This window comes from Sinocyclocheilus grahami, unplaced genomic scaffold (assembly GCF_001515645.1).
Source record: "Sinocyclocheilus grahami isolate Dianchi unplaced genomic scaffold, SAMN03320097.WGS_v1.1 scaffold195.1, whole genome shotgun sequence".
Classification (NCBI taxonomy): Eukaryota; Metazoa; Chordata; class Actinopteri; order Cypriniformes; family Cyprinidae; genus Sinocyclocheilus; species Sinocyclocheilus grahami.
Window position 1 is genome coordinate 215,879 of NW_015505374.1, and position 13,370 is coordinate 229,248.

The following is a 13,370-nucleotide window of genomic DNA, read 5'->3' on the forward strand; positions in this document are numbered from 1 at the left end:
GAGGTATTCGGCCAATCAAAATGCACTGGATAGCTGGCCAATCAGAGCACACCTCGCTTTTCAGACCGATAAGCTTTGAAAAAATGACGTGTTTCAGAAAGGCGGGGCATAGAGGAGAAACAATAATGTACAGTATGTGGAAAATGTGTTTTTTGAACATTAAAACGGATAAACACATTTCATTACACCAAATACACAAAATAATGTTCTTTTTAGCAACATCGTATGACCCCTTTAACATGTGTGAAAAAATTGCTTACTAATCTTGTTTTTATTCAGGTTTTCAGCTAATGCCATGACTACCGTTTTGAAAAAGTATGTTTCAGCATACTTATTTTGGAAATATATTTTAAAAGAATGTACTGAAGTACGACCTGAATGTGATGCTTTCGCAAGCCGTGAAATTAAAATGTAATAGTTTAAATTTATATTAAATTCAGTTAGATGGGCTTTAGAGTGCTTATTTTGACCCACCTAAGACTTAAGTTTTGTATTACTATGTAATTCCATAATTACTTATGTTGTTTTTTTAAAATGTTGTTAAAGTGTATGTATTGAGAACATTTGTGGTAAACGAAAATGTTAATGTAAGTTTGAAACTTGTATGTCATATTTAAAATAGGTTAACTTTCATTTTTACATTTTAAATGTGGTATTGAATGGCACACTATACAGTGGGGAAAATATTTATTTGATCCCCTGCTGATTTTGTAAGTTTGCCCACTTACAAAGAAATGAAGGGTCTGTAATTTTTATTGTAGGTTTATTTTATTTTTATTTTTGGATAGAGACAGAATACCAACCAAAAAATCCAGAAAAAAAACACATTATATAAAGGTTAGAGATTGATTTGCATTTCAGTCAGTGAAATAAGTATTTGATCCCCTACCAACCAGCAAGAATTCTGGCTCCCACAGATTGGTTATGTGCCCATGTGGAACACCGATTAGTCCTGTCACTTTAAGAAGTTACTCCTAATGTCAGCTCATTAGGTGTATAAAAGACACCTGTCCACACAATCTATATATTCTAATCCAACCTTTCCCACCACCATGGGCAAGACCAAAGAGCTGTCAAAGGATGTCAGAGACAAGATTGTAGATCTGCACAAGGCTGGAATGGGCTACAAGACCATCAACAAGAAGCTTGGTGAGAAGTAGATAACTGTTGGTGCGATTATTCGGAAATGGAAGAAATACAAAACAACCATCAATCGGCCTCGGTCTGGAGCTCCGTGCAAGATCTTGCCTCATGGGGTAAGGATGATCATGAGAAAGGTGAGGGATCAGCCCCGAACTACACGGGAGGAGCTTGTTAATGGTCTTATGGCAGTTGGGACCACAGTCACCAAGTAAAACATTGGTAACACACTACGCTGCAATGGACTGAAATCCTGCAGCGCCCGCAAGGTCCCCCTGCTCAAGAAGGCACATGTACAGGCCTGTTTAAAGTTTGCCAATGAACCTTTGAAGGATTCAGAGAAGGCTTGGGAAAAATTTCTGAGGTCAGATGAGACCAAAATGTAGCTCTTTGGCATTAACTCGACTTGCTGTGTTTGGAGGGCGAGAAATGCTGACTATGCCCCCAAGAACACCATCCCTACAGTCAAGCACGGAGATGGAAACATTATGCTTTGGGGCTGTTTTTCTGCTAAGGTTATAGGACGACTTAACCGCATTGAGGGGCAAATGGACGGGGCCATGCACTGTAAAATCTTGGATGAGAACCTCCTTCCCTCAGCCGGAGTACTGACGATGTGTCATGGATAAGTCTTCAAGGATTACAATGACCCGAAACATAACCGCAAAGGCAACAAAGGAGTGGCTCAAGAAGCAGCACATTAAGGTCATGGAGGGGCCTAGCCAGTCTCCAGACCTCAATCCTATAGAAAATCTGTGGAGGGAGCTGAAACTTCGAGTTGCCAAACGACAGCCAAGAAACCTTAAGGATTTAGAGAGGATCTGTAAAGAGGAGTGGATCAAAATCCCTCCTAAGATGTGTGTCAACCTGGTGACCAACTACAAAAAACGTCTTACCTCTGTGCTTACCAACAAGGGTTTCTGCAAGTACTAAGTCATGTTTTGTTTGGGGATCAAATACTTATTTCACTCACTGAAAAGTAAATTTCTAACCTTTATATAATGTGTTTTTTTCCCCTGTATTTTTTTGGATGGTATTCTATCTCTATATGTTAAAATAAACCTACCATAAAAATGACAGACTCTTCATTTTTTTGTAAGTGGGCAAACTTACAAAATCAGCAGGGGATCAAATAAATATTTTCCCCACTGTAGTTATAAGATGAAATAAGATTATTAAAATGTTATATTTTATTGTTAGAACATTATATATTTTATTTCATTAATATTTTTTATCTACAAGTACAGTTTTTTTTAAATGTACCTTTAAAATGTATCTTTAAAAGTACACTACAAGAAGCACGTTCAATACCTTTTTCATAAGGTTATCCCGGCCATGTGTATCATCTTTGCTAATGTACCGGTTATAGCATATTACATTAAAACTTTGCTTTTGCTTCTTGGTAAAATCTAAATTACATTTAAATGAAGGTTCTTTTGAAGGTCTGATTCAATCCCTGGTTTTGATTTTGTATGAGTCATTGGTACTAGTCTATTGTGCTTGAAATGAGCACTGTTTGCTATTAAGCTCATACAATAGCATAGCTATTGTGCTCTGCATAACAAAGATGGAGGTGGTTTCATGGCTGAATGTTCAGTGGAAGCCCAAGTGCTCTCCATGAGACCTCGCTCGAGGAGCGAATGTGTAATACGGTTTGGTGAATAACCCAGCTGTATTTAGTGGAAACCAGAAGACAAGACTAATGAGACTACTTCAGTCCAGATACTAAAGTATTTATAAGCTTAATCAGCAGCTGAATTAAGGATTCGCATTGCACTAATTAGGCTCATTTGAATTTAATTGAATAGTCCCTGCTGCTTTTGTGTCTGCTTGGTGGCAGGTTTTGTCGCTTTAGGTATAGTTATTACTGTCTGCCTGCATACAGACATGCTGGTTGTGAAATCATGGAATATTATTATCATGTACAAATAATTTAGCATGGTTTTGATTGACTTTTACTGCTTTACTAAATAAATAGTGTATGTACTGATTTGAAGAGCAGGTCTATTTCAGCAGCACATGGAGATGCTTGTTATTGTATTTAAGTCCTGATTTGATAAATTCATTAATAACGTACATTTTTAGCAAGCAATGTACTGGAATATGTTTTAAAGTACCGCTCCAAATTATTTGTTGTGGGGGGCAGTAAAATGTTTTTTTAAGAAATGAAATTATTTTGAGCAAGGATAACTTAAATTTATCAAAAAAATGTATGATGTTTCAAAACATGACTATTTCAAATAAATACTGTTCATTTGAACTTTAAAATGATCATAAAGTTCTTGAAAAATTTAATGGATTCCACAAAAAATATTAAGCAGCACAACTGTTTACAAAATTGATAAAAATAAGAAATGTTTGTTGATCCTTCACAGGAATATTACATTAATATATATATATATATATATTTTATTTTTTTTGTTGTTGTTGGGTTTTTTTATTATTATTTTTTATATATAATATATTAAAAAATATTTTATATTTAATTAATGTTTTACTGTATTTTTACTATATATTTAAATAAATAGCCTTTGTTAGCATAATATACTTTTTAAAATACATTTGTTTCACATTGAATTGCATATGGAAATCAAATTGAATTGTTGTGCTTTTGAACTGAATCAAAAACCAGTGAACTGAACATTCAATTCAAATATTCACACTTTTAATTAGATGTATTTAGACACATTCTTATCGTTATAAGTTATGTCATAAATTGGTTGGGACAAAAGCGACCATGGCAATAAGTGGTGGAGATATGTGATGTCCCACCTATCATAAATGGCCTATGATCTCAACCTGTATTTCTTTAATCAATTATTTATTCAAATGCCAAAATCGGCCTTTGATAAAAATGTTACTGAATGAGTGATATACTGCCATGTAAATGACTTTGTAGTTTGTTGTTGAAAGGTTTGAGTTCTTGATTGCTTTTATTATTTCATGAAATATATTAATTATTGTTATTATTTATTTATTTCATGAAATAAATGCAACAGTGCAGCTCAATGAACCATATCTGATCTTTAGTGATAGGCTGAGGGAAGGAGAAATTAGTCTGTCTGGGGTTTTCTTGACTTCAGTGCTCTGAACTCTTAATATAGTCGTGCTTGTCTGTCTTTGTTTCTTCTCAGGTAAAATAAAGTATTCAGAGAGGGTTTATGACGCATGTATGGAAGCCTTTGACTGCTTGCCTCTTGCAGCTCTTCTAAACCAGCAGTTCCTCTGTGTACACGGTGGCCTCTCACCAGAAATCAACTGCTTAGATGACATTAGGAAAGTAAGCATCTGTTTATGTCCTGTCCTTTCCTTACAATTTTTTAAATTATAAAACAAGATGTGTTCATGCCTCTTTCTTTCTTTGTCTGTACGCTGTATTTTGCAGTTAGACCGGTTTAAGGAGCCCCCGGCATTTGGGCCTATGTGTGATTTGATCTGGGCCGACCCAGGAGAGGACTACGGCAGTGAGAAGACGGCAGAGCACTTTAACCACAACTCAGTCAGAGGCTGCTCCTATTTCTTCAGGTACTGAAGCAAAGCTGTATTCACTGGGTAGATCTCCCAGATTTTTGAGAAAAGGAGATTTATTCAACATTATAATAATATTATGAAATCTAATATGAAAGTTATATTTACCTTCATTTTTCTTTTTATTCACACATAACAAATCAGTGTAGAATTGTAAGTTATTATTATCCAAATTATATTTATAATTCTGTTATAATTATACTTGTAATAATAACTGTTTTATGCATCATTTTTGTGTATTCTGTTCTTGTTTATGTCTATACATAAGACTATTGAAAAGTAGCAAAAAAAGTCATTAAAAAGTTTGTTTAATAACTTTTTTGTTTGTTGTTGTTTTTTCTTTTTATTGTTTATTTTTAAATCTTGATATTTTTTATTAATACATTTTGTAATTTATGCAAAAAAAAATTGAATGTAGCTTTTATATATATATATATATGTATGTGTGTGGCATGAGTAATCAGTTACCTTTATCAGGCTTAATATTTAGAACTATAAAGCTCTTAGAGTATTGAGGTTTTAACAATATGCCTAAGCAATACGCTTAGGTTACGTATTGAGGAAAAAAGCTGATTGGAATGTTGATGTAAAACCTTTTTTTTTTTTTTACTTTCTCATAATCGTCTGAGTCAACTGAGTCATTCGGGCATCTGTGAGCTGGTGCGGAAATCCTGTCTGATTTTCAGCGACTCCTGGAAATAACCTGATCTGTGTCACCCAGCTGGTTTCGTTCTGGGTGTATATAGAAGTGTGCTTGTTCACTGTTTGCTTGTCCAGCTGGCATTTGCTTGTACCACGCCAACTGAATGTTAACAAAGTGCAGGTGGTGGTCTAATAGCAGGGCTCGCAAAATTTCAAAATCGCTGGTAGCCCTTCGGGCAGACATTCTCCAGATTTTGGTAGCCCAAAATGAATTTAAGTAGCCCGAATAAAAAAAAAGAAAAAAAAGGAACTTCACAGCGGAAAAATCAGCATGATTAAAATCTTCAGTGATTGCTTTTTTCTTCAAATAACAAGTCAAGAGAGTAAACGGATCACAAAACCCACGGCTCAGATCATATTGTATTATCATACCAGATTTTGAGTAACAGATCGGATCATTTTGCAGAAGAGCAAAATATGGTTCTTTATTATTTAAATAACAGAACACTACTTTGATACCTCAGCAAAAACTAGTAGTATGTAGGGATGTAACGATTCACTCAACTCACAATGCTATGCGATACGATACTGATTTCACAATACAATTTTCTCACAATATTTCTTTTTAACAAAATTAGATTTAAGACAAATTATAAATGAAAAGGAAGTCCTTTTATTACTTCTCCAACAAAATGCTGCACATTTCTTTGTGAAATTGAAATATGTCAAATAATAAAACTAACTAAGTTTTTAAACAAATCCCAAATCAAATAATTAAATGCAAATAAAACACATCTCTTCATATAAACAAACTAAGACTTTGGCTCTGCTTTTTCCATTTAAAGTCAGAGGCAACCACTGCATTTGAATCATGATCCAAACAAAGATGCTAAATACATGTGATTTAGATTGCAATTAGATTGTATAATTTTGAAATTTGAAGCAAAAACAGAATGGTCTGATTTTAGCTTTGTGAATGAGACGCAAATGTCACTCTCTGACAGCAGGTGGCGCTTATGGAACAGCAGGTATTTATAGGCTGCTGCCCATTTAAGACCGAATACACGGATCCAATATAATGATGAACTTGAGATTTCTTTCACCACTGTTTACGTTCACTTAAGACATAACCAACTGTGTTTACGAGAATACTTGCCGAGACAGTTATTTTGAGATTATTTTGTGTGTATGTGTTCATTCAGATGCAAGGATATGCGAAAGAGGAATCAATTCTGTGTATGCACATTGTCTAAAACGCGGCTCTCTATGCGCGCTTTGAATGAGTGCGCGCAGCTCCAAATGGTCGTGAATGGTTTAAAACACTTGAATGTTTAAATCAGCAAAACTTAGAAACATGTGCAAACGATCAACTATGATCCGTTTTACCCCTATAAGCTAGTGAACAACGCAAATCAAGGAAGGAATTTTATATCACTGTTCAAGATAGCCCGTCGGGCAGGACGGTGATACATTTTGGAAGCCCGAATAGAAAACACAATAGCCCCGGGATGTCGGGCTAGCGATTTTGTGAGCCCTGTAATAGCTTGAGAGTTTACTGTATCGAGACCCCCATTAAAGAGAACCCCAAAAAGCTGTATTCAGAACCATCCAGTACATTGGCTCGTACATTGGTTCAGTATGAGCAAGAGGGGCTGAGATGTTTACAGGGCTGAAAACATGCTGGCGGTCTTTCATTATGAGACCCTCAGAAGTTTGTCTTTCTCTTGTTTGACAGTTATGCAGCAGTTTGTGACTTTCTGACAAACAACAACCTGTTGTCATTAATCAGAGCACATGAAGCACAAGACGCAGGGTAAGTATCGATTATGATGTTTCATGATAGTGAGATTGAAAAAGCTAAATTGCGCTTTTGCTAGTTTAATCTTGTGATGTCAATGTAGTCCTTCTGTGTCTGCCAGTTAAAAAATATATTTACCATCTGCAACTGTGGATCATTGGATCATTGCTCACTGAATTTGACAAGAGTACATTATCTAACAATGACAGAGAGTGCTTTGCTTATTGATCTATGCCAGATGCCTTATTGGCACGCTGAGCTAATCTACAGATTTTGGGTGTTTCTCTGTTTCAGGTACAGGATGTACAGAAAAAGTCAGACAACAGGCTTCCCTTCATTAATTACCATTTTCTCAGCACCAAATTACCTAGATGTCTATAACAACAAAGGTATGTTAGTTTGTTAAAGTATGTTGGTCTCACATTTCGTGCTTTTCATAACCTCAAACTGTTCTCAGACCCTGAAAAAAAACCTAGCGTCATTATTACTTTGGAAACTTAACTCGCAGCCCCTTTGATAAAGCATTACGAGTGACGTAACTGAATTCACAATCAACTTAGCAGTCCCACATTCTCAGCTAATAAGAATGAGGTTTTTCTTTACTTATTTAAATAATTTACAATAGACTTCTGATTTCATATATTTATTGTTGGAGCCTCTAATTTGGACTGCTGAAGGATAATGTAACAATCGCCAGCTGTGCAAAGAAAAAATATTCCCTGCAGATCTGCTGTAATTATTACCATATACTGACTCTAAAGTGTCTAGAAATCTAGAATGGCAAAGTATTGGATGACTGTTTGTGAACCTGTGTGGCAGCCTATCAGGTTGCTTTTTTCTTTTTTGTTGTTTTCATGAATGTGAATGACATCTCCCCTTGTTTTTCCTCCTCAGCGGCTGTATTGAAATATGAAAACAATGTCATGAACATTAGACAGTTCAACTGCTCTCCTCACCCGTACTGGTTACCCAACTTCATGGATGTGTTTACGTGGTCGCTGCCCTTTGTGGGCGAGAAAGGTAAGTGCCCAAACTCGAGGGTTGTGATTTGTAGGGACTGTGAGACTGAGATGGTTGGTAGTATTTGACAGGCCATGTGGAGGTGAAGGAAGAATGACCTTGCTGATGACGTGTCTTTGGTGGCTGACTGTGTCCTCTCAGTGGGAAGAATACAGAAAAACTCAAACCTGAAACGTCATCTTAACGTCATTCTATTTGTGCCAGCGTATTCAAGGGCACCTTTTACAAAATCATCTGAGACTTGCTGAGCCTTTCCATCTTTACATGGCTGTAAGCCATATATATTTTGATTAAACTAGGAATTCTAGGAATATTGTAGCACAGAATAAAGACCTACATAGATATCATGTAAAATAGCAGCTTATATTGCAGCTCTAACATGGAAGTTTCGCTTTTTACAGTGACTGAGATGTTGGTGAATGTCCTAAACATCTGCTCTGATGATGAGCTCATGTCAGAGGGAGACGACTTGTGTGAAGGTAAGGGTGTTCTTGTACGCTCATGTATTACACATTTGAGATTAAATAAAGTTTGGTAAACTGACAACTGGCTTATATGCTGATTTCCTCTTGCTTCATGTTCAGTGACATAATTTAATGCAGAACAGCTTGAATGTGCTTGCTGAGAGAGAGAGAGAGAGAGAGAGTGAGTGTGTGTGTGTGTGTGTGTGTGTAAGCACATGTCTGTCTGGTCATCATCAGACAGCAGGTCCTCAGAAGTGTCCAGCTGTCATTCTAGCTGTCTAAGATGTTTTCCCTGGAGGTCTGATGTCTGATTATGTCATCCTATGATACTTCCTGCTTAGTCTGTTGTGGAGATTAGAATTCACATGATGGTGCACTCATATAAAAACAGTAGTATTGTGAAATATTATTGCAATTTAAAATAATTAAAAATATTTTTAAATGCAATGGATAGACTATGTAGGATTGTGGTTTCGCCTTGTGTAATTATTGAACTGGAAACAGATCTGCTTAAATAATTAGAGCAAAGGCGTGACACTCTTCTGCAAATACTCTCAAGCCCATGCAAGGCTTACAAAATGCTCTCTGGAGCTCTTCAGGCTCACTTTATTGTCTCATTTGAGTAATTCCAAACAGTTTAGACCAATGCAAGTTATTATACAAATCTAATAATGCAACTTTTGGGTTTTAAAAATGGTGGAGATGACAGCATTTCCCCTATATTTAGAATGAGAAATATATAAAATTGTCAACTACACAGTGAAGCACTGATGTTTTCATTCAGTTTTTTGATGAATAAAAGCTAAAATAATAAATATTAAGCAATTGAATAGTAATCAATAATAATGGTAATAATGTAAAAAAAAAAAGTTATTATATAATTTTTTTTAGAATTGCTTAAATATTAAGCAATTAAACATTTTATAAAAATTGTGATAATGTATAATAATAATAATAATTATTATTATTAAATGTATGCATTTAGCAGATACTTTTATCCAATGCAGCTTACTTATTATTAATTATTATTGTTATTATTATTAGTAGTAGTAGTAATATGTCTGTCGCTAAGTCTTTTTTTTTTGCATAACATTTTCGAGCCTTCTGTATAAAACCAAGCAATTTGGACAGAAAACAGAAGACATTGCAACAGAAATATATTACTTGTATCATAAAATTCTAACAATAATAATCTTTTTTTTAATTTTTTTATTCAGTAAATGTTATTGTTTTTTTATTATTTATTTATTATATTATTATTATTATTATTATAGCTTTATTAAGTCGATAAAGAGTAATAAATAAATAACGGTTTCAAATGCAATTCAAAATTCAGTTGTCATCATTTTCTAAATAAACGGTTATTGTTCAGGATGTCTGATTCTCAGCATTTCCACATTTTTGGTTCTCCCTTCTTAGCTGGTTTGGGGGTCAGAGGTCCTATGCGGTGAGTGTTTGATGCTGATTTTTTTTTTTGTATTTTGGAGCAGGTGGAGTTCCAGCTGTCCGTAAGGAGGTGATCAGAAATAAGATCCGTGCCATTGGGAAAATGGCCAGAGTCTTTTCTGTTCTCAGGTCAGTCTGCATGCAATTATATATATGTGTGTGTGTGTGTGTGTGTGTGTGTATATTCACTGTGCTGCTTGGGAGATAATTACAGTTGTCAAAAAGGGAAAAAAAGTGTTTGTATAAAGAGCAGGAAAAATTTCCCAGTGAAGTTTTGTTTTAATGCCACACGTGCACACACACACACTTTTCCTCCATTAGGATTAATGAGCTGGCATCAGTGAGTCATCATGCAGAATAGTGGTCTAATTATATTAGACATTATTCCAGATGAACAATGCCATAGATAATGGAGGAACAGAGGACATTTTGAAGTCTTTTGTCTTTGGATTTCTGAGCAATATTCAGATTAGGCTGGCGCTGCAGCAAAGTTTCAAATGACCATATATTTCCTTTCCTTTTTCCCCCAACCCCACCCTAATTGATTATGTGCCGTTTAGTTCTTTGAACGCAACCCTAATACTGTGTGTGTGTGTGTGTGTGTGTGTGTGTGTGTGTGTTATGCCTCAGGGAAGAGAGTGAGAGTGTACTGACCCTCAAAGGGCTCACCCCAACCGGAACGCTACCTCTAGGAGTGTTGTCTGGAGGCAAGCAGACCTTACAGAATGGTAAGTGAGCATGTTTGTGGTTTTGTAATGGTAGGTTAATAAAGTGGGTTTGCAGGCCTCTCGCATCCAACCTGGAAGTCGTAGTATGTCATCATCGCCACGTGTGACCCAGCACTGCTCTCATCACCCTCTTACAAAAGCAGAAAGTACCAGCATGCAGCAGCTAGAATAAGCTTTGGTATGCGAGACACTAATGATGATGATGATGATGTGTCTCTACCCATCATGCTGAACTGCATCAGAGCTCATAGCGGCAGATACTGATGAGGGCTGTGCTCTCCATCTCCATCGCGTGAGCTTTTCTGGGCTGTGTCTGACTGCTTAATTCACTTCTTAGCAACTTTCCAGTGCTAGCTATAAAATTACTGCCCACTCCCCCAGCCGCTCAGATCCTTATTGCTGGTCTTTTAAATGGGTAAATCTCATGACACCGTCAGGGGCAAAAATCATGCTAAAATCAGTGTATTATGTAATGAAAATGAAACAATTTTTAGGACCATTAAATTAGAACTTTTTGCATGGAAATTTCATGCAAAAATTAAAATTCTGCGTTATTGTTTTTGTTTCTTTGATGGGAGTATAAAGCTTTTAAACTTTCAAATTCAAAAGGATCGGTACTAAACTTTTCATGATGTTTTTGAAAGTCTCTTATAGTCAAGGCTTCATTTATTTGATCAAATACATACAAAACAACAATATTTAAAAATATAATTACAATTTTAAAAATGTTTTAAAATGTAATTTCTTTCATGGCAAAGCTGAATTTTCAGCATCATTACTCCAGTCTTCAGTGTCACATGATCCTTCAGAAATCATTCTAATATGCTGATTTGGTGAAATTTTAATTTTTATATATTATATAATTTTTTTTTTTTTTTTTTTTTAGAAATATTGATGAATAGAAAGAACAACATTTAAAATAGATGTTCTTTTTTGCATCAGTGTTAAAGTCTTGAAAGAATTTTATGCATTCTTGGTGAATAAAAATATTCATTAAAAAAATCTTACTGATAGATAGATGTCAGGAAAATAATGTCTCAATTAAAAAAACTTTAATGGTCTTAAAAATTGGCTTACATTTCTTTAATTGCAATATAATATTGTATTATTATCACAATTATACAAACAACACAGTCAAGCTTTTTTCTGCACTATGAACACCTGTTACATCCTGTTTTCCACCTATGAACTAATGCAATGTTTACTCTGATTATTTGCCTATGTGCTGTGTAAAGCCCTTCCCTGTAGGCTCACATTAAGCCATGTGATTTAGCCACCTGCACTACTGAGACTCAATCAGAGGCTGATTGTCATGAGAGCCACATCATGACTCTCTGGATTGACCTGTCCGCTCTGAGTAGACGAATCTGTTGGTGAGGTGTCCAGGACTAAAGCTCATTAAAGGCCAGTAGCGTAGGGAACTTTGTGCAAGTGAGTAGTGATGGAGTCAGAGAGGGAAATCAGAGGGAGACAGTGGGTGGATGTCACTGTTTGAAGTGCATATAGAAAATTCAGTGACCTTTAAGAGGCTGGCTTCATTGTCTAGGTGGGTCAGACATCAAGCCAGCCAGACCTGCAGAACAGAGGAATATTAAAGAAACTAAGAAGCTGTTGGCCTCATCTTACGAGAAGACCTTAGGATAATAGAACATTTCCAGCTATAACCATATAGTCTGAAAATAATATATCAGGAAATGGCTTGGTTTTCTGACTACCGTCCTCTCACATCAGCCGATACAGCATAGATTTGTTGTGTCTGGCTGAATTTCTTTCCTGTAGAAATCTCCAAATCGGACATCAATTCAAAATATATATTTAATATCAATAATACTTTTTATTCAAGATCTCTGTGTGTGTGTGTATATATATATGCTGCATTTATTTGATCAGAAATACAGGAAAAATTTTATATTGTGAATAGGGATGTCAATTTTCGATCATTTCCATGATCGATCGTCGTTGAAATTAACGATCAATTAATCGATTAATCGTTAACTTTAATGCAGCAAAATGCGTCTATTGCAGCAGCACGCAGTCACCGGCATGACAGGATGTGCAAAACCCACTCAAAAAAAAAAAACTCACCCGAGTTAAAGGGGTTTTAGTTTGAATAAAATGCTAGTAGCAGGATTGTAAAATGAATAGATGTGATTATGATCATTTGATAAAATGAAGAGAGCTCGTTTGAGATAATTTTACTTTGTTGGCTGTTTCCTATCCCGACACGCTGAACGCGCCTCTTTAAATGGTTTCGTGGTGCTCGTTATTGTATTTTAAAACACTATTGCAATGTTTTCAACTGACATTATGGCATTTAAAATAAAATTATCCCAAACGTAACTGTGGTGCGTGTGGATGTGCTGCGCAGTCAGTGAACCGCTTCCATCGGCGCTGCTGCAGCAAAACGCACTGTTGCTAACATGAAACATTTTTATGTGAGTATTATGACCAGTACTTAATTTGATCCTGCTGGATCCTGTTCAGGAAAATGTCAGATTTTAAATTTTTGCGTTCCGGTAGGCCTATTTGTTTTTTAAAAATCCGGCATTTACAGTGCATTAGATCGTGACGGGTTTGGCTAGATGTATTTGGAGCTTATTACTC

The 13,370-nt window shown here is 35.6% G+C and overlaps 1 protein-coding gene across 1 annotated transcript in view; it reads left to right on the forward strand.

The window, feature by feature from the left end:
• ppp3cca (protein phosphatase 3, catalytic subunit, gamma isozyme, a) overlaps positions 1 to 13,370 on the forward strand; it is a 49,552-nt gene that overhangs the window by 30,859 nt on the left and 5,323 nt on the right. The window contains exons 6-13 of the mRNA XM_016285305.1: positions 4,275 to 4,420; positions 4,526 to 4,665; positions 7,046 to 7,123; positions 7,403 to 7,497; positions 8,003 to 8,128; positions 8,530 to 8,607; positions 10,083 to 10,167; positions 10,669 to 10,766. Coding sequence (XP_016140791.1) covers positions 4,275 to 4,420; positions 4,526 to 4,665; positions 7,046 to 7,123; positions 7,403 to 7,497; positions 8,003 to 8,128; positions 8,530 to 8,607; positions 10,083 to 10,167; positions 10,669 to 10,766 — 846 coding nt within the window. The remainder of the gene's footprint in view (positions 1 to 4,274; positions 4,421 to 4,525; positions 4,666 to 7,045; positions 7,124 to 7,402; positions 7,498 to 8,002; positions 8,129 to 8,529; positions 8,608 to 10,082; positions 10,168 to 10,668; positions 10,767 to 13,370) is intronic.